The 22,366-nt window shown below is 32.2% G+C and overlaps 1 protein-coding gene and 1 pseudogene across 2 annotated transcripts; both read right to left on the bottom strand.

Annotated features, from left to right (window-relative positions):
- The window catches only part of LOC110641750 (putative receptor-like protein kinase At3g47110), a 32,339-nt pseudogene extending 15,400 nt beyond the window's left edge, over positions 1–16,939 (bottom strand).
- Positions 16,940–18,146: 1,207 nt separating this feature from the next.
- LOC110641746 (uncharacterized) lies at positions 18,147–21,805 on the bottom strand. 2 transcript variants are annotated; one of them, XM_021793575.2, is made up of 7 exons: positions 21,472–21,800; positions 21,058–21,157; positions 20,811–20,931; positions 20,576–20,697; positions 19,972–20,093; positions 19,675–19,834; positions 18,147–18,450 (listed from the first exon to the last, which is right to left on the bottom strand). In XM_021793575.2, exons 1-7 carry the CDS (start codon positions 21,593–21,595, stop codon positions 18,417–18,419), a joined length of 783 nt encoding a protein of 260 aa, XP_021649267.2. In that variant the 5' UTR covers positions 21,596–21,800; the 3' UTR covers positions 18,147–18,416. The 2 variants fall into 2 exon arrangements, with proteins under 2 accessions (XP_021649267.2, XP_057991456.1); XM_058135473.1 differs by lacking the exon at positions 18,147–18,450 and having other exon boundaries at positions 18,457–19,834; positions 21,472–21,805.
- Positions 21,806–22,366: the final 561 nt, after the last annotated feature.

Genomic DNA, 22,366 nt, shown 5'->3' with positions numbered 1-22,366 from the left:
ATCTTAAAAGTATATTCCCCCACATTATTTAATATGTTTAAAAATTTTAATAATCTTAAAATTTTCTTTACTAAAATTAAATCTTAGTTAATAAAAAGTGAGATTTTTTAAAAAAAAAATAGAAAATGAGAGTTAACATTTTCATCAAGTGAATTAATTAATTATATTTAACTTTTTACTAAAGTAAGAGTCGATTAAAACAACAGTTACTCACACTATAAGAAAAGTTAGATTAACAATAAAACTTTTTATTGCTAAAAGTATAAAATTTGTTTATCATAAATTTATAATAATAATATATGAATTGCTATAAATTACTGTTGAAAAAATTGTGATTATATATATATTTTATAATAAAATTGTAATGGCTACAATAAAAAAGTTATTGAAAATAGTAATTATTGTTGACAAAAGTTTATTAATAGTAAGAACAACAAATAATAATTGTTATCATATTTTTTTATGTGTCATTAGCCACCATTATTCATGTTGATACACTGCAAAATTTTTACTACTAATCCTAATTTTTATTATCGTGTTAAATCATAAATAAATTAAAATTAAAATTAAAATTATTTATTTTAATTGTTGTAACATTTTATTTTTAAATACATGAATTTTATTATAAAATTTCTTAAATAGCATATTATTAATAAAAATCTAATGAAATTCTATTACAAAGGCCGTTTCGAATAGATATGTCATAGAACCTTTACTAATTAAGCAGTAATTCTCATGGCCCCGTGGAATTTGCATGGAATGGGCGGGCTCAAAATGAATGGTATCACTGAGTATCTCAACTTTAAACTAAAAAGTTTTAAGGATACCAAATGTCACTGCCAAGAACAGCAACACCTTTTCTAATATTTGACTCGAACTCTTTTAAATAAGTTAATCAAAAAAATCTCATTATAATCTGTCTATTTTGAGATTGTAATTGGAAAAAAAATTTGAAAAATATTATTTTAAATATTATAAAAAAAAGTTTAAAGAAATTATTTAATTATTTTATAATTTTTATGATTAAAATATATTAATTTTAATTTTAAATTAATTTTTAATATCATTTTATTAATATATTTAATAACAATGTCAAAAAGATTCAAAATATATAATTTTTATTTTAATTAATTAATTAAAGTGCTACCGAAGTGGGTAGGTAAATAAGTAAGTTAACAGGAGACTAGCTCCAAGCACTCACCATTAGACTATGTTAGGCCTCATTTTTTCTTTGTTATTTATTTATTTATTTCCACTTATGTATGCATTAAGCAGGCAAAGAAACAAAATGAGATGTAGGCAAGTAAATATAATAATAATAATAATAATAATAATAATAATGAACCAAAAACTCAAAATTCTGAGGTCCTTAAGAACATTATTCGTAGCTTTGAACTTGTATATTAATGTGATTCTCATATTGTCTTGGTATATTTTCCAAACCACTAAGGAAAGTTCTATTTTTAACAATAATTCACATTGTAATTAGGACAAGTTTAGCAAGTTAAATTTACTTTGTTCGTGAATCACATTAATCACTTTGCGTCCATATATCCACCACCTTCTAGAGTGCCACTGAAGTGGGTAGTCCAATAAATTAGTTAATAGGAGTCTAGTTTCAACTTTCAACTTTCAAGCACTGACCATTAGCTTGTGTTAGGCCTCATTAATAATAATTTCATGGTTGGACTTGTATCAGTGTGATGTTCATCATTTGAAATTATAATGCAATGAAGGGACATGATAAACATCTTTCTTGGAAAATTAAGGTGCAGGGAATTATATAATGCATTGAAATCTAAGCATTATTGTTAATTAGATATTCGAGTGTAGATTGATTAAATTGTTTTGTCATTCAAGGCTTGATTCAATAAAACTTTAATTTGTCTCTACTTTTTTTCTTAATGAATTAAAATTCAATTTAATTTTAAGGCTTATTCAATAAATGAGTCAAACTTAGATTTATTAATACTTATTAAAACTTGTAAACCAGTGTATTTATGAGTTTATTAAAAAAACTCCGAGCTAACTCATTTAATAAGCTTATGAACAGTTTCATTTATAAATCCACTAACTTAATACATTAGGTTGAAATTTGAATCATTTATATTTTATTATATTTCATTAAATATATTATTTTTATTTATGATTATTTTATAAAATAATATATTAATAATTACTATTTAAATTATGATATTTATAATAATGATATTAATTGAATCTATTAATAGAGTTGTTCATGATTCTTTATTATCTCGAACTAAAGCAAGAAGAATTAGAGTTTAAAAAAAAAATCTATACTATAAAAATTAAGAATTAAACCATATCATACTATATTTTGTAGTATAGAAAAGTAAAGTAATAATGAATAGAAGAAAGAAAGATCAGTGGCAGCTTTTTATTGCCCTTTCTGAAATGTTAGGAGCTGTAAAAATACATGAGCTGAGAGCTCAAGAGGTCTCACTTTTTCTTGAATCAAATCCATATCTATATAAATATTATAAAGCTAAACTTTGAAATAGGTTAATACAATATTAGCAAGAGATTACTTTATTGTTTTGCCTAGTAAAATCTTATGGAGAGAAAAGGTCCTCTACCCATTTATGTTCTAAGCCCTAGCCCTTTTCTCCATTATTCCTCTCATTCAATTCTTATTATGAAATCCGTCTTTTACACTCTCTCCTATTCTTTGGCTTTAGTTTCAATGATTTTTCCTCTCCCCCTTAATAATCTTTCATGTATAAAACCCCCACCATTTAGCTGCTAGCATCATCAAAGAGCATATCACCGTGATGCTTACAATAGAACGTGACATTTCTCAAGCACATGAAAAAGGATTTGAACATGGAGAAATACCTTGATAAGAGTTAGAAAGTCACTCACTATGTCTTTAGCCTGTAAGCAATTTAATATTTGCGTTATTTTTACTTTTTGGTTTTCTAAATTATGCATCTGATTTTGTATCAATAGATATTACACATTTTAATTGTATGTTGGCCAAAATGAAATTTATGTTTTTTAGTTTGGTTAGGCTAAGAAAACATTATATTACATTGATATTTTTTTTTCACTTTTTTAAAAAAATATTTGAAGTATATCATGTAATTTCATCGCGCAACGATCGGATGATTGACTGGTTATTAATATAGAAATGAAATTTTTATTTATGTATATAAAAAAAAATCTCATATTCAACTTTATTATATTTATAATATCCTGCTTTGCTCTTTATGCAATACATATGCTCTTTCACTCTGTTTCGGTTGGCAGTGAAGATTTATATTCTCTTCAGGATAGAGACATTTGGAGGGCAATATGTTTAGAAGACAGCATGGGCCAATGATTGTAGCATAGTCATAATTACACAAGCTGCAACACCAATCCCATCAACAAAAATATTTTTATATGAAATTTATTATAATTTCAATTAAAATAATAATAAATAATTAATTGAATGTAAAAATTACTCATACATGAAATTCATGTCTTAATTTACGTATAACATAAGGGAATATATAAAGAAAAAGAAGAACTCTGTTATTTCTATTGCAATAGTTGTTCTTCTTTTTCTCCCTTCTCTCCAATATATAGCTTTGCCTTCTATTAAAAAAATGGGGTGAAACTAGGCTGTAAATCTATTGATATAGACTTACCCATATATATAAACTCTGCTCCCTTTAGCTGCTTCACTTCAAATTTCAACTTCATGATCGTATAACAAGTTAACTGATGAACAAAAGAGGAAAAGGTTAAATAAATTTATTATCAACTAAGGTTAAGAGCTCATGTTCTTCGCGTATCAGAATTCATTAATTTAGTACTCAGACCATATTACCATAAGTTTTCGGAAGAACCAGTAGATTAAAAAAAATAAACAAATAAAACCCTCCTCTCCAGAGATATTATGAACATTTTTTTATGTTTCTTCTTAAACATTTTTATAAATTAAAAAAAAAAAAAAAAAAAAAAAAAAAAGCACCAAGTGCAATTAGAAGTAATGAATTACTTACTCCTGGGCGTGGAGGGACCTGTTCTAGCTCGCATATAACTTTTTTGATTGAATGCAACTCATGGAATGCATCACTTATGATCATTCTATCTTGAGGAGACTCCATGGAGCATGCTACCCCAACTTTGATAATCGAAATTAAGCATTCAATTTTCTAGTCATTTCTTGCTTCTATTGGACCTTGATTCCTATTAAATCTTGCTTCTTCTTCTTCTTCTTGCAACAGAATAGGATCTACAATCTCCAACACATGATCGAGCAATGCCATCCTCACAAAATTGTGAAGGTTGAGACCTTCTACAAAAATATCTTCAGTAGGTTTCTTTACTGTTATCGTCTGCAGCAGCAGGATCCCATAGCTATAAACATCTCCGCTTGTTGATGGCACACTTCCTAGCCCATTTTCTAGAATTGACAAAACAAAATATGGAAAACAACAGTGAGAAATTGAATTTTGAGGCTAAATAAAGAATTTACAATGAAGGTGAGAAACAAGAGTAATTACCTGGTGCTGCATAGACAATTGACTGAAGTGCTTTGAATTGGATTATTGAGCTGAAAGAGAAACTTTGCTAGCCCAAAATCTCCAACATGAGCAACCATATCATTGTCAAGAAGAATGTTGCTTGGCTTTAGATCACAATGAATTACTGGCTTTTGGCAACCATGGTGAGGATCATCCAACGCGCTCCCTACATCTATTGCAATATTCGTTCTTTGGAGAAAGCTCAGACTCCATTGTTCAGATGGCTGAACATATACTTCTGAACTAGAATTCAACCATTTGTCTAGGTTTCCATTCGGCACATACTCGTAAACAAGTGCCTTGAAATCATTTCCTTGAAAATCAATACTTGAGCAAGATGTTATGGTCCTCACAAGATTTCGATGACGTATGTTTCGCAAAACTTTGCACTCAGCCATAAAACTTTTTGCGGCTCCTCCTGTTGAAGCAAAGTACTTTTACTGCAATGATTACTCCATCCTCCTCAAGGGTGCCTGTTGAAGATTGAAAAAGCTGCTGCTACTAATTTTTTCAAAAGATGATGCAATTGCTAGGATATTTTGTTACATTTTAATACTTGTAATCTTTCATATCTTAGTTAAGTTATGAAATTGTTATAAAGCTATGGAGTAGCTTATTTTGAGCTGGAGTTTGGAATTCCCTAAATCATGGAAGTTTGGTAAATAAACTTTAGTTTAACTTGTTGCATAAATATGTTAAAGCTAGTAATGAAAATCAGATCTTCCTTTCAGAAAAATTTTAGACAATCTGATTTCTTCTTTGAAAAAAAATAGCTCTTTTCTCCAACAAGTGTTAACAGAGCTTCTATGATCTTGAGGGACTATGAAAGAGTTTGAGATAAAACCAGTGAGAAACCAGAAAATAAACAACCAGTCACTCTTTTTGTTGAAGTTTTTTTTCCATCTCGAATGGCTTTCGGCAGCACCACTCGGTCACCTCCTCATTTTAATGGTGAAAATTACCATGTTTGGGCTGTGAAGATGCGAGATTATCTCAGAGGTTTGGGATTATGGCAGTGTGTAGAGGAAAACATAACAACACCTCCATTATGTCAAAATCCAACTCTAAATCAGATCAGGCAACATGAAGATGAAGTTGCTAAAGCTCCAAAAGCCCTATCCTACATCCACGCAGCCATATCAAATTCAATTTTCACAAGAATCATAGCCTGTGGCACCTCTTATGAAGCTTGGCAGAAGTTGAAAGTGGAGTTTCAAGGGTCTGATAAAACCCATCAGATGCAAGTCTTCAATTTGAGGAAAGAATTTGAGTTGCTAAGGATGAAGGGTACTGAGAAGGTGAAGGATTACATTGACAGAGTGATAAAAATTGTGAATCAAATCAGGTTATTGTGAGAAGAGTTGGAAGAGAAGAGGATTGTGGAGAAAGTGATGGTGACTCTCCTTGAAAAATTTGAAGCTAAGATTTCTTCACTTGAAGATACTTGGGATATATCTCAGATCACTTTGACTGAGCTTTCCAATGTTCTGTAGGCTATTGAATAGAGGAAAACTTACAGAGAAGAAGAAATTATAGGGGAGAAGTCACTGATTGCAGCTCAAAATTTGAAATCAAATAAAGGAGAATCCAAGAACAAGCAATCTGACAAGAAAGACAGGAACAAGAAGAACTATAGGAGGAAGGTAAAAGGTTTGATAAATTTCCATCTTGTCCTCATTGTCAGAAGACCAATCACACTGAGAACTATTACTGGTTTAAACTTCGAGCTCAGTGTAAGATTTGTAGACAATTTGGTCATACTAAGAGGGTCTGCACAGTAAATCAAAATCAACAACAGCAACAACATGCTACGCCTACCCAAGCTACTGAAAATTCTAAAACTTATGAAGATAATGCACTTGTTGATACTGAAATTCACAAATGTGATGTTTCAATTGAAGATAAGGATGTGTGGCTTGTTAACAGTGGCTGTACACATCACATATCAGCAAACTTGAAGAGTTTCAAGAGCTTGGATAGAAGTTATTCTTTAAAAGTGAAAATTAGAGATGGTAGGCTTGTTGATGTCAGAGGGAAAGGAGCTATTGTGCTGTAAACTTTTTTAGATACTAAGCTAATTTTTTATGCTCTTTATGTTTCTAACCTGAATCAAAATTTACTTGGTCAATTACTTGATAAAAACTACACACTAGTTTTTAAGGATAGAACATGTGAAGTTAGTAGTCCTACTAGTGTGAAGTTATTTATAGTAAAAATGAGTGGTAGAAGTTTTCCTTTGGATTGGAAAAACACTCAGATTGAATCTTTTTTTACTCATAATGTTGAAACTTCTTTGTGCCATAAGAGACTTGGTCACACCAATCTCAAAACATTGAAGTTACTTGAACGCAAAAGCTTAGTTGCTAATATGCCACACATGATTGAAGATTATGGTATGTGTGAAGCCTATCAATTTGGAAAATCTAGTCAGGCTCCACTTCCAGTTGATCAAGCTTGGAAAGCTACTACCAAGCTGGAATTGAGTCACACTGATGTGTATGGACCAATGAGCACATCTTCCTACAATGGGAGAAAATATTTTCTATTGTTTATTGATGACTATAGTCGATATTGCTGGGTTTACTTTCTCAAGCAAAAATCTGAAGTTTTTGCCATGTTCCAGAAGTTTAAAGCCTTTGTTGAGACTCAATCTGGTTCATTGACCAAGATCTTGAGGTCTGGCAATGGAACTGAGTATTTTAATAATCAATTCAAAAAGTATTTGCAGAAGGCTGGCATTCACCATCAACTCACTGTCACTTACACATCTCAACAAAATGGTGTGAGTGAGAGGAAGAACAGGTCAATTACGGACATGGCCAGGTGTCCTTTGTTTGAAAAAGTTTTGCTAAAGATTTTATGGGCTGAGGTAGTAAGCACTGCAGTATACTTGCAGAGTAGGTTGCCTATCAAAGCATTGGATGGCAAGACTCCATATGAAGCCCGGTTTGAAGTTAAACCTTTAATTACTCACCTTAAAGTGCTTGGCAGCATATGCTACTCTTTTGTTCCTGAAGCAAAGAGAAACAAGTTAGATCAAAGAGCTGAAAAGGGAGTGCTTGTTGGCTATAGCAATGAGTCAAAAGGCTATAGAGTTTTGAATCCCATCACTTAGTAAGTGTATGTTAGTAGAAGCATCAAATTTGATGAAGAAAATAAGTGGGGTTGGAGTAAGATGGAACCTGCTCAAAATCAGCAAACTAATTTTCAAGAATAGTAAACTGTTTTTGAAAATGGTATCCAGCATCCTCTAGTTCCAACTGCAATTGATGAAGATTCTGATGATGAATTAGCAGTAAGAGGAACTAGGTCATTAGATGAAATTTATAACAGATGCAACATTACTTCAGTTGAACCATCTCAGGTAAGTGAAGCCTTAGAGATTCCTGAGTGGAAAGCTGCAATGGAGGAGGAGTTGAAGATGATCATGAAGAATGAGACCTGGACTTTGGTTCCTAGACAAGCAAGTGATAGGAACAAAATGGGTTTTCAAATTGAAATTAAATTCAGATGGCACCATTAGCAAGCATAAAGCAAGATTAGTTGTGAAAGGATATGCTCAACAACAAGGAGTGGATTTCTCTGAAACTTTTGCTCCAGTTGCAAGGTTTGACACCATTAGATTAATTCTTGCATTATTAGCTAGTTGACAAGTGTTCCAACTTGATGTCAAATCTGCTTTCTTGAATAGTTTTTTATAGGAGCAAGTCTTTATTGAGCAGCCCTGAAGGCTTCAATGATGGAAGCAATCAAGTGTGTTTATTGAAAAAGGCACTTTATGGCCTTAAACAGGCTCTAAGGGCTTGGTGTTTCAGAATTGATGGTTATTTACTAAACTTGGGTTTCAAAAGAAGTGTAAATGAAGCTACTTTGTATGTGAAACATCAAAGTAATGAGATTCTTGTTGTCTCCTTGTATGTGGATGATTTGTTAGAGACTGGAAACAACTAGAATTTGATTAAAAATTTTATATTGAAGATGCAGCAAGTTTTTGAAATGAATAATATTGGGAAAATGTACTATTTCCTTGGTATGGAAATCTGTCAAACAAGTCAGGGATGCTTTGTTTCTTAGAAAAAATATGCTTGAAAGCTTCTTAGGAAGTTCAATTTTAGTAAATGTAAACCAGTTAGCACGCCTGCTGTCCATGGAGAAAAATTGTAGAAAAATGATGATTCTAAGCCAGCTAATGCATCAACTTATAGAAACGTGATTGGTTCATTGCTCCAACTCTCAATTTGCAGACCTGACATCATGTATGTTACAAGCCTTTGTCAAGATTTATGAATGCTCCTTCTCAAATTCATCTTGTGGTAGCCAAGAGAGTGTTGAGATACATTCATGGCACCATTGATCATGGTTTGCTTTATAGAAGATCTGTCAAAGTCAAGTTACTTGGATTTTCTTATAGTGATTAGGCTGATTCAATTGAGGATATGAAGAGCACCACTGATTATTGTTTTTCTCTTGGATCAGGAGTTATTTGCTAAGGAATAAAGAAGCAATCCCTAGTGGCACAATCAACTGCCGAAGCAGAGTATGTGGCTGCATCTGCTGCTGCTAATCAAGCAATATGGTTGAGAAAAATTCTGGTTGATTTGGGATTTTAGCAACTTTATCCTACTGAAATTCTTTGTGACAACAAGTCAGCAATAGCAATGGTGAAGAATCCATTTTTTCATGGCAAAACTAAGCACATTAAGATTAAGTATCATGCCATTAGAGAAGCTGAAAGAAAAGGTGAAGTTTTGTTGAAGCATTGCATAACAGAGGAGTAAACAGCAAATATTTTCATTAAGGTATTACAAAAGTAGAGGTCTGAGTACCTCAGATCTTGTCTTTGTGTTTGCAGCAACACTTGCATCAAGCGGGAGTCTTGAAGATTAAAAAAGCAGCTGCTACTATTTTTTTCAAAAGATGATCCAAGTGCTAGGATATTTTGTTACATTTTAATATTTGTAATCTTTCATGATCCAAGTTGTTATAAAGGTATGGAGGAGCTTATTTTGAGCTGGAGTTTGGAAGACAAACTTCCCTAAATCATGGAAGTTTGGTAAACAAACTTTAGTTTAACTTGTTGTATAAATATGTTAAAACTAGTAATGAAAATCAGATATTCCTTTCAAAAAAATTTCAAACATTTTTTTTTCTTCTCTGAAAAAAAAAGCTTTTTTCTCCAATAATGCCTTTATAGACGGATCCAAAACTTCTAACACCAAGCAAATTTGCTGTAGAAAACCCATTAGTTCCTTAAAAATCCGTTGATAAGAAAGTTTTGGAAATGATTTTAGTTCCAAAGAACCAAGAGATTACTTTTGCCATGCCTTACCCCTCTCCTAGATGTAACATGCCTCTCATAATATGTTCAACAGATGCCGAATCATCAGAACCCGCTGAACATATTACTAGGGATTGGGGTACAATTTAAAATCATTTTAAAATCATTTTATTCAAAATATAATAAAGTAAGAAACATTTTACTACAGAACTTCAGACTACAAAAAGATTATCAAAATAACTGTAAATAAAAAATTTGTTGTTACTCATTTTAATCTATTTTCAAAGTACTTTGCAACTATATATTTTGTTTTAAAATTAGATGCAATATACCTTCTTAAGAAAATGATATAATTTCCAAATATAAGTTTCCCTATTGAAAAGCTTTAAATCAGATAATTTATAATTTTAAAACTGCTGTATTTCAGCTAAAACAGTTCAAATAATACTTAAATTAACACCTGTGGAAACCTGTGGCAGTCCATAACTCAACAGTCCCATGGGTATTAGAATTGCATACTAGTTTTCTTAAATCAATTAACAAATAAATCATTTCATACAATTTATATTTATATACAGACAATAAAATTTTATCTTGTTTTGCTCAGATATTAAAACAAAATATCCTATTGCCAATGGAATACATAATAAATACACAAAATCAAGGAACCAAGTCACCTACATCAAGTCGGCTCCTGATCTCTGTGGTAATGAGTGCTGCTTTTATTTGCCTGAAATCTTTTCTTTTCCTTTATCTTCATTAGTTAGAAAACAACTAACGCTGAGTATAATTGTACGCAATGGTGCACAACAAATATTAAACTATAAAACAATTAAAACATCATGAAATGGTCATGGAAATAAATGAATATATTATACTTGCAATGTGAACATAAAAATGTAAATCACATGTAGAAATCAGTCTCATGTAAATCATTTAATCACAAGGCATCATCTTAGAAACACATTTGCACATTTCAAAACCACTCTTAATCTCACCAGCCTAATGCAGGACCAATCCGAAAGGGCCATCTTCAAATCTCATCTCACCTCACACGTGAGGGAGACCATATCATGTCACTGTGCACATACCATCCATATCACCATATATATAATTAATCTGCAAGGGCCATCTTCAAATTTCATCTCACCTCTTACAAGAGGAAAACCATATCATATCAATGTGCACATACCATGGTATCCATATCACATCCACCCAAACACCAGTGTGTCACCTTAACAAATGAGGGACGGGTAATAATCATGTCAAGCATTAGCAATGAGATATGAAAATAATATCATAAGTTCATTTTATTTTATACATGAGCATGAATTCACCATTTGGATCCATTTCTTGCAAATCTCAACATCACATACTTTTTAAATAGAACATAATATAAATTATAATTTCAAGTAAAATTCATCATAACCATAATGAAATCCAATCAATTGTTGTGGTACTATCATATTTTGAAGAACATAAAACATGTATCAGTAAAGCCATTTTATCAATATAAATATGTAGAAACGTTTAATACTAGTTATGCACAAACATTTTCTCCTCCAAATTAAGCTAATTCACCACCTCTGCAATTACCTTCACTTTTCCCTTTATGACTTGTTGTCATGCAGAGAAATGCAAGCATTTCAGATAGATGTCTTAACTATTCTTTTTATCTAATTATTTTCCCTTCCTTTTTTTAAGTTCATTAAGGTATTTTGTCAAACACTTGGTGTGCAACAACCACATGCCAAAATGAACTAGTTTCCTTTATTTTTTGGATCCCTAGAAAATATCTTGTATTTTCCATCCAAAACACTTTAATCCTGTAATTAGAATTATCCAATAAACATTCATCTAATACTAATTTAATTCACCCAAAGTGGCTGCCCCAAAAGAATAACCACACATGCAATTTAAAATTTTTAGTCATTTCCAGTAACCAGGGCAGCAAAGTTAAAATTCCACAAAAAATTCTAGCAACAAGCGTTTTAGGGCATCTTTTTCCAGAATTGAACTTTCATATGTCCATTTCAATCTCCAATTTGAATCATATCAAAATCAGGTCTACATTTCAAGTTATGAATAAAAATGTGCAACCTGCTCAGACTTCAATCACATCCAAAGCAGTAATAGGAAATATAAAAATATCACTATGGAGCTGGCAAATCAATTCTTTGCCATAACTATAAAGTTTCAGGGAATTTATTAAGCTTTTCAATGGTTTAAGAATCACCATATTTCGAGTTCTGTAGCATAAGTTATGAATTTTTAAAATGGGCTATTTTGCTTTTGGAAATTGTTAGACCAGTTTTCCAGATTTGAGCAATAAAAAGTTTTGCCCTCAAATACCATCATAGCAGAGGAATTAGGTCTAGTATAAAACTACAAAGTTTTAGAGCATTCATCGGTTTCCATGGACATAAAGATCACAAAAATCTAATTTTCTTAACTCAAGTTATGAATTTTCAAAGACGACTGGTCCTGCAGCCTACTAGCAGAACCAGTGTTCTAGCAAACATACAAGCTTCCAATTCAAGCTTTCAATTCCATTTTTAGGTGTTTCTACCTTATCCATAGTGAAATCCCTACTTAAATATGGTCAAAGATTAAGATTACAACACTAACCTCACTTGAATTTTAGCTGCCACCCTTTCTTCAGGAAATTAGGGTTCTTCAAGCTTAGATTGTTGATTCTTCTTTCTCCTTTGCTTAAGCCTTCCAAAATTTCAACCCAAGTTAACATAAACCCTAGGTTTTCCCTTCTTCAAATCCATGAATTTAAAGAAAAAGAAGTAGAGATTATTTGTGTAGAAGTGATTAGGAACCAAATTACCTTGATTTAGGAGTGAAAAACTAAATTAGAAAGCTTGAATTCTTCCTTCCTCTTCTCCCTCTCAATTCCGCCACCTATCTCCTCTCTCTCCCTTTTATTGTTTTTCTTTCTTTTTCTTATGAATTTCTTAAGTTATATAGCTGAAATTGCATGTGCAAGTTACATGCCAACACTTGTTCCAAGTATGTCCTTAACCTTCCTTAAAAATACCATCCATGTCCCTTTTTGTATTCTTATGTAACTTATATTCTTCTTTCCATTTCTTTAACTCATTAATTCCTTATTTTACCTTATTTAAGTCTAAATTAAATATCTCACAATGTCCCACACTAACTAGAGTAAAAGGCAGATTCAAAACACTGACTTCAGTTACTTTCCAAGCTAGTCACCCATCGCTATGACTAGAGCACATTTAACTGATTTCTAATCTATTTCTTTTGATTACTTTTGACTTAATTAATCTTAATATAATTTAAATTATGACTCCACACTTTAATTTAAGATGGTTCTAGACATTCCAACTGTTTGAACAGACATCAGTCACTGAAACAGTAGAATGTTTAGAACTGCCTAAGGTGAAGGTTTCACAACTTTCTATTCTGCTTTTTGAACCAACAATATAAGGAGGTTGACAAATTGAGGACACTAGAAATACATGAAATTACGATCACAGCTATTTTAACCTAATGGAATTTTCTTCTCTTTGATACATCACTGGTACATCTTGGCAACCATAGTTCTAGAATGCCCCACAAACCCTCTTGTTACCTTCAATAAATATTGAACTCACATTTGCAAAAACACCTTCCATTGGAACCTGACCCTCAAAATTGTTGGAAGACAAATTCAAATATTCCAAAGTAAATTTCCCTAAATACATTGTAATTTGGCTAGACAAGTTATTCTTAGAAAGACCAAATTGTCTAAGACCTCTTAAAGATTTCAATGACTTGGGTATGGTACCTTAAAAATTGCTACTGTCCATGAAAAGGAACTCAAGGCTACTGCACTAACCCAGGTTACTTGAAATTTTTCCAAACAACATGTTATAAGAAATATACAATTTATTCAAATGGAAGGAAATGATCCAACCAAATGGTTTTGAAATAGAGTTACTGCAACTAACACGGAAGAAGTAGGAAAAAGTTGTTTTGGCATGCATCCACTAGGATTATTTCTATGAAAGGTAAGAAATAATAGGTTATGACAATTCCCAAAGCTAGAAGGGATGTTGCCTTGTAATCTGTTGTCATTCAAGTGAAGTTTAATCAATGATGATAAGTTTCCAATGGATGAAGGAATTTCTCCAAATAATCTATTTCCATCAAGAAATAGTTCCAGTAGTTTTTGTAGCTTACCAGTTTCTGTGGGAATAGTTCCTGTAGTTTGATTATTTTCCAAGACTACTCTTGGTAAATTAACAAGATCAAATAAGCCTAAGGGAAGACTATTATATATTTAATTACCAGCTAGAGCTAACTATAAAAGATTAGAAGAGAGATTGGCAAGTGAACTAGACAAGGCTTCTGTAAACTGATTAAAGGATAAATCCATATATACCAAACTGCTACAGTTGGCCATAGATGTGATGAAGTGTAAATAATCATAATCTCTTTGACTGCCTAGACTGTTGTCTTGTAAAAGTAACCATCGAAGATTTTGTAAGAGTCCAAACTTGACAAGCACTTTTCTATTGAAATTATTTGTGTCTAAACCAATTAATCGAAGTTTTGAGGCATCAGATAATGACACTGGAATTGATCCATTGAGGAAGTTAGCATCTAGTTGAAGTACCCATAGATGAGGTAGGAGGATGTCCATGTCTAATGGAAGACTTCCACAAAGCAAATTAGCATTCATAGAGAAAACACTGATGGAAGAAATGACAGAGTGTGTAGCGTGGAAAAGAATCGGCACATGATTAAACCCTTGAAAATAAACAAGATCTAATACAAGATCTTAAAATAAATATAAGATTCAATCCAGAATCTAAGGACAAAATAAAGTAAACCAGCTTTATAAAGAAGAAAACTTTATTAAATAAATCTAAAAACTTATGCATAATAAAAATACTATGGGTATTTATGGAGTTCTAAATCCTAATCTAGGTAAGAATAAATTAAAGAGTCCTAATCTAAATAGAAAATATATTTAAAGACCTATATTAAATAGAAGTAATATTTTATAGTCCTAAATATACTAGGAAATATAAATAAAACTTATCTAAGAAAATAAAGAATTCTATTAGAATTAGGAATACTTGTGAAAATAGTAAAACACAAGTCTTTGGGTTTGGCATGGATTTGCGACTGCATCATTCACCCACACTTTCGAGAAAATTTGACCCCGAATTTTAAAGTATTGATGAATTAAAATCTTCCTTGGAAGATCACACCATATCTTCTTCTTAAATGATATCAATAAGATTGGCTTAAGCAAATTTGATTTGAACAATTTTGAATTTTCTTTGGCATCTATTGGAACATCTGCACAAATAAATCAATAAAAACATTAGGAAAATTGTTAGAGAAAATTTCAATCTTCATTGAAATCTCCTTGGCTTGATCTTTCACCATGACACTCTTTTCAAACTTTTCATCATCTACCATAACAAAAGGCATTGCAAAAGTGCCAAATTCAAATTCAAGATTATTCCTTTGTTCTACAAAATCTTTTAATGATTTTTCTTCATTCTTTTGTATGAACATTGAGCTCCTTATTAAGCATGTTGATTCATCTTGTTCCCAATCTTCCTCTTCATCCTTTGCATCAGGTCCACATAGATTTCATCGTCATTATCATGTCTTTCAATGATGTTAATGGTTTTTCTCTTTGGATTGACAAGATCAGGATCAAATTTAGCTCTACCATGGTTAGCTCCACTGGCTTGAATAGGTTCTTGATTTCTTTTCTCAACATTAGGAACTCCCAATAAGTGGTGAATTTCTTGCAATTGACGCCCTATGTTGCAAAAAGATGTAGCCTGCTCTTTGATTGCTCAACAAACAGCGTACAACCCCTTATCACCGTCATGAGGTTAATTACAACCACCACCACCAGTATTAGCCATCGTAATGAGGGTGAAATCCCTGCTTTGATACCACCTAACGCAGCGTATAGCGCGAAAAAGGATCGACACACGATCAAACGCTTAAAAACAAATAAGATATAATCCAAAATATTAAAATAAACACAAGATTCAATCCAGAATCTAAGGATAAAATAAAACAAACCAGCTTTGTAGAGAAGAAAACTTCATTGAATAAATTTAAAAACTTATACATAATAAAAATATAATGAATATTTATAGAGTTTTAAATCCTAATCTAGGTAGGAATAATTAACGAGTCCTAATTTAAATTGAAAATATATTTAAAAACCTAAATTAAATAGTAGTATTTTACAGCCCTAAATATACTATAGAATATAAATAAAATTTATCTAATAAAATAAAGAATTCTATTAGAATTAAAAATCTTCATGAAAATAGAAAAACACGAGTTTTTGGGTCTGGCATGGATTTATGCACTATGTCAAGAAATATTATAAATGACTGGAGGGATGATACCTGAGAAATTGTTCTCAGCAAGTTCAATTGCTGACAAGTGATTTAGTTGTCCAAAGGAATCTGGAATACTTCCACCAAGTAAATTTATAGGGACAGACAAAATTTCCAATCAGCTCAGATTCCTGATAGAAGAGGAAGAGCTCCGATCAAATTATTTAAACCAAGCGCAAGTATTCTTAGCTTAGACAAATTTGCAAGCTCAGTTGGAACGTTTCCTTCTAGCTTGTTGTGTTCTAAGACCAGCATTGTCAGGTTTGAACAGAGGGACAAGTTCGATGGAATTTTCCCTTCAACTTGGTTGATAAATAGCTCCAAAACTTTTAGCCTAAACAAGCGGCCAACTTCAGCCGGGTTCCACCTTGGAGGCTGTCGTTGCCCACTCTTATCTCCCTAAGGAAACTCATGTTTCCTATATAAGTAGACAAAGAACCCACCAAGCCTTTAGCTTGAAGATGAAGAATGCTGACTCTTTTGTGTCTGCAACCACATATGAAACCTTCCCAGTTGCAGAAATGCGCAGAATCATTCCATGACGTCATCACATTTTGGAGGTCATGCACAATCTTTGCCATGAATTCTAATAAAGCAAGATGATCTGTCTCATTCCCACCACGCATCGTGGCAGCATCAATATTGGAGAGGACTTCCAAGCTGAGCCGCATAAGGAGCAAAAGGACAACTCATTTCACAGAAAATGGAAAGAGTATACTCAAGCTCTTCATTTCTGAACAGAGAACTGCCTTAAATTTTCTTTTTCTAATGTCATGCTTATAGTTCAAACACTAACACATTTAGTTTGATTAAATAGGCATCCAGTCTTGTGCAGAAGAGTAAATGACTAAATGTTGGGCTTACCCTTGAATATTTTGTCATCTAGCTATCCATGGATTAGACGTTTCCTTGATATTTGCCTATATCCATGGGAATGGTGTAAAGTTATAAGACAAAGAAAAATAACTTAAAACTTGATTTAGACCTATGATAAGGGGGTTTACATTGATGAAAGCTTTTTCTTTTTTTTTTTCATTTTCATAAACTCAACGTTGAGATCTCACAACTTTAAAAAACACTTTAATATCAATAAATTAAAATTAATTTATTACCCAAGTACAAATTTAATTTAATGTGTAAATATGCTATGCACTATCGATATATATTCTTCCATCTCAACAAAATAATAATCTATGTTATTTTCTTTAAAAAAAACATTATTTAGCATTTTTTAATTTATTTCATTTTAAGGGCAAATGTGCCTAGAACTCTGGCTAAACAAAGTGTCAAGAACGATTTAAAAAGAAAAAAGCAATAAGATTAAAAAAAAAAATCTTATTTTTCCATGCCATAAAATCAGATTTTCTACAATGCAGCATTGAAGGGTTCATAATATGACTTTCCCCTCTCGAAAAGAGAAAAAGAAAATATCGCTGAAGCAGAGTTTGGCTTCCATTTTGGGTTATTAAAATAAAAATTATATATATAACATTATATAGTATTATTAATATTATTATAATGAGTCCTCGTTCTCCCAATCTTCCTGCTAAAAAAACATATTATCATTGGTCTAGTAGTCTACTAGTCCGAGTATCTGTTTTTAATAAAAGAAATCAGCATTTCAAATCCTGACAATCTTATTTTCTTTTAAGTGTTTATTAAGGATCAAAAGAATTATTAATATTATTTTTATTTAAAAGAATTCCTTATAAAATATTATATATAATAAAACTAAATAAAATCAAATAAAAGTAGACAAATCTCTTCTTGAGCAATAATGTAATCCACAGAGAATAGCGATTGTATTCTGATCCATTTTTTTGCTCTGTAACTTGCTTTTGTTAATGAAATTGCTTGCTTTAGAAAAGGAAGCTCATGAGAGGAAGCTCGAGAGAGCAAAGTTTCCGCGTGGAGTTTCTTGATAGTAGACCATGTGTCTGATAGTAATGTATTTCTTTCTTTCTATACAAAATAGTGAAGTAATCCGATATACACAAATTTTCATAGCAATACAATAACAATTCTATTCTGTAAGTTGATCCGGTGTTTCATCAACCAGGTTAGACTGAACTTTCTAGTTTTGGTGTACATACAAATGCTCAATTTCACTGAATGATATTAGTGTGTATCAGACTAATGTGTTTATGCAACTGGTACACTTGTATACGTACAACTTTCAACCTTTGCGCCATTTTCTTTGACCCCTGTCTATGAAATCTTCCACTTCTTGTAGAGACTTGTCCTGAAAGAAAATCCATTTCTGATGCATCAAACAGAAACACAAATAATCATGCATAGATATCATATTTTTCTTATTAGCAACTAATAGAAGTTTTAAGAATTAAAATGCTCTCGTAAAAACAACAAACAAGAGACTGCAAGTATATTTTGCTGGAAGGTGGAAAGGAATCATCCCCACCCCCCAACCCAAAAAAAAAAAAAGGAAAACCTTTGTTTCTAGTATCTGTATAATCATTTCCTAGCAATCAGTTAAACGCATAGCACTTGTTCAGTATCACATATGATACAAAAGACCAATCAATCAGATAATATTCGGGAAAAGATGAAAAAAAAAAAAGAAAAATAATCAATTCAGTGCAGAACAATATAAGCTAGAGAAGAAATTCTCACTACAAATCTTCCTTTTAACCATTTGAGTCTTCTCTTTTTTTTGCATGCTAAGGGCTGAAAACCAATAAATTACAATTTGTCACTGATACAGTACACACCCAAATACCCGAATCAGAGGTCCAAACTGGTTATCTGAACAAAGACCCGAACCACCATGGGGTCCAAACAGGCGGATGATTCGGGTGCCGAGTATTGAGCACTGGATACTAGCCTAACTGAGCGAGAGTCCTAATTTGATGCAATGTCTGACCAGATAAGTGTCCCAACTTATCTTGGACTCCCAAGTCCTATTCTATTTAGATTCCCTATCTAGTAGGAACTCTATCTTCTACAAACGAGAGTCCAAAGGGACTATTCAAGTATGTTTTCTCTCTTAATTCCATTTACTTTGTTCTCAGATCAGACTTAAATATTGGACAGGTTGCCAAAGACAATCCATCCGGTGTTTTCTCTTCTTGTGTTGCAAGTCCGTACAACATCACAAGCCCACCAGGTTTGGGAAGTAAAATTTGGTTCAATCCATTGGAAAGAGGAACCACATGACTAGTGGTCTCATATATATATATGATCAATGTTTCCTGCCCAAATTCAAGTGAAGCTATTGTTGTTCCAACGGAACCCAACAGCATCCCTTCTCTTAAGAAAGTTTATCCAGTATAACTGCATGCAAATATTTGTTTCTCTTGGGATTTCTAATCTACAAACTACAAGAATGTGCTATAGGAAATTCTTTCCTCATGCCAAGAAAAGGGTTTTCTACATCTATACCAAAACCATCTCTGATCATAATTCTAAAACAACTGCATGAAGGAGGAAAAAGAGCCAGAAAAAAAACCTCTCTGTTTCAATACTTCTCTTTGCAAGCATAAGTGTCAAGAAGACAGGAACCATTGCAGCACATAAATGCTTGAGGGTGTGCCCACTGACAAAATGATGAGTCCATCTGTAAATTGGTTTATCTGCTGCTTCCTCCACCTTAGCTAAAAGATAAAATCCTGTAGAAGTGGCCACAGATGCATGGTGGATATTGCACATTCCAAGGCATAGATGCACAATGGATATTCCACATTCCAGAAGTATTACATTACGTTAGGAATACAACAGAGGAACTTGCTGCATGGGAAACACAAACCTGCTGCCCAAAGCCAATATGCAGAATGTGTATACATTGGAGGCAACAAGATAACCATCAGCGGAATGGCAATGCAAGGTACAAACTGGACGAGTGCATATGGCCGGAGGTCATCAAGAAACCTGTGTGGAGTATGGACAATAGATAATCAATAACAAACTACAATTGACAAGATATGCTGGTCATAGGTTCTAATCGTTGTTCGTTAAAGGGTAGAATAGACCCAGTAATGTCTCGTTAAAAGATTTTCAAAAGGCATGATGCTTCATCAGGATGATTTACGCCAATTACTCCAACACAGGGGACAGCTTTATAGGAGGGACAAGAGAGAATGAGGGCATGCCACAGCAGAGTATATATAACCCCGTTAAGAACTTCAATGTTGCCCTGTCCCTTACCTATAGAAACACTTTCAACAGTGAATAGTCCTTGATATTTTCTGACTAAGTTGCAGTGAGAATTAGGTTTTCTTCTCTCTTTTTTTAAATCTAGAGAAAGTAGTCATCACCATAAAAAGAATATCCAAGTGACAAAATTAAATTCCAGCCAAGGATATAGAAGTTAGAAAGAAACTCTCACAAGGAACAAAAACACAAGGACTTGCCTCCAATATGCAATGCTTGTAATACCAGCCAATATTAAAGGTAAGATGGATATTGTGCCCTTTCCCTCATCAATCCTTTCAATGATAAAAATTGCAATAATTGATGTGAATGCAACAGTCATCTGCAATATATTGATGAACAGTTAGTAACTCCAAATGTTAAAAAAAGTACCCAACAACTCAAAAAAAAAAAAAGTGATCTTTTTCACATATAGAAACAAGCAGAAAAACGCACTGGCAGGCGATCCCACGCAAGGCGAGCATCATCAGGCTTGAGATGGTAGTATCCAGAGCCAAAAGCAACAGCAGCCACACCAAGGAAAAAACATGTCCAACCCCAGAGCTCACCTTGCAGGCTTTTAAAGGTTCACAGAAAATTTTTAAGACATGCACAATGAAGAACCTCAAAATACATAAAAATACATAATCTTTACTCTAGGGTATTGATAAACTGGATTAAACATGGATGACGCATTCCATACCTCAGCATAAAATAATTCCCATAATGGCAAAGCACTAGTCCAATCACACCAATAACAAGGAAAGGAAAATTCGAAATCACATCCAGAGTATTGGGTATTCCTGAATAAAAGATTATAATAAACCAACAATGATTAGAATTCAGTTGTAACCCAACAACAAAAAATATCAGACTCAGCCCAGAAATAAATGCAGACAAAAGCTGAACACTCAGCAACTCAACAATTTGCATATACATAAATATAAACGTATTGGGTGCTTGAATGAAATTAAATTTCTTCGAATTCCTTCTAGTTTTGCTCCATTTCTCGACCAATACAGATACGAAATTATAGTCAATTGGCAGCTACTTTTTGCCCAAGTATATAGAGAGAAAATATAAAGAAAAGAGAAGGTTACAGGGTAGGTTGAATTACCGAAGAATTCGCGTTTATCAGCGAAATCGTGGTATTTTTCAGATTGAGGAATAGCAGGAGTGACAATCATCAACACCACGAAGCAAAGAATCGCCACTCCCCATGCGTATACAGTGCTTTGCATGTTTCTATTTCACTTTCCTTGTGTATTCGCGAATCAGAGAGAGACAGACAGACAGAATGGAAGAAGGAGAAGGAGAAGGAGAAGAAGGAGAAGGAGAAGAAGAGGAGGAGGAGGAGGAAGATGCTGAACTTCTACGAACCGAGAATAATAAGATTATTTCCTCACGAAGAAAGGAAGACAAAAGAAGAAAGCGAATTGGAAGATGACGTCAAAATGGGACCATCAAAGGGCTCTCAGCAAATTGGAATCATTGTATTAATCGGAAATTCTTGCATAACTACGAAAATATATCTTCAGAAAAAAAAAAAAAAAGAATATATCTTGTTTTTATATTTTTAAATAATAAAAAATTAATATATTTTTAAATAATATTTATAAATATATATATTAATTATTTATTTGTTTCAAGTATTGCCTAAATTATAAAATATTATTATAAAAAAATGTTGATTTCACACTTTTCAAAATTAAAAATGCACGACGAATTCTTTTCAAGCTAAATTTTATTTAAATTTAATAAATTTTGATGAATTGAAATAAAAACTTTAAATTAAAAAAAAATTGAGAACACATGAATTTTTTTAATTTAAAAAAATAGATGAAAAAATTTTAAATTCTTCATATTTCATAGGCTGGAATTTTAGTAGCTCATAGATCAAAATGATACCATATTTCTTTTTCGAGAAAAAAATTATTTATATGATTACATGATATATTTAATTAATTATTTATATAAATAAATTTAAATAATAAATACTAAATACTTATATT

Source organism: Hevea brasiliensis, chromosome 14, assembly GCF_030052815.1.
Source record: "Hevea brasiliensis isolate MT/VB/25A 57/8 chromosome 14, ASM3005281v1, whole genome shotgun sequence".
Classification (NCBI taxonomy): domain Eukaryota; kingdom Viridiplantae; phylum Streptophyta; class Magnoliopsida; order Malpighiales; family Euphorbiaceae; genus Hevea; species Hevea brasiliensis.
The sequence above is the reverse complement of the archived record's forward strand: the minus strand, read 5'-3'. Positions and strand labels throughout refer to the sequence as shown.

Bases quoted from the DNA above. Each gene is read 5' to 3' on its own strand.
- LOC110641746 (XM_058135473.1), bottom strand. From the start codon at position 21,595: ATGCAAAGCACTGTATACGCATGGGGAGTGGCGATTCTTTGCTTCGTG. The intron at 20,932-21,057 runs GTATGGAATGCG...AACCTTTAAAAG, and splicing joins GGGAATTATTTTATGCTGAG to CCTGCAAGGTGAGCTCTGGG. The intron at 19,835-19,971 runs GTTTGTGTTTCC...CCACTTCTACAG, and splicing joins ATATTGGCTTTGGGCAGCAG to GATTTTATCTTTTAGCTAAG.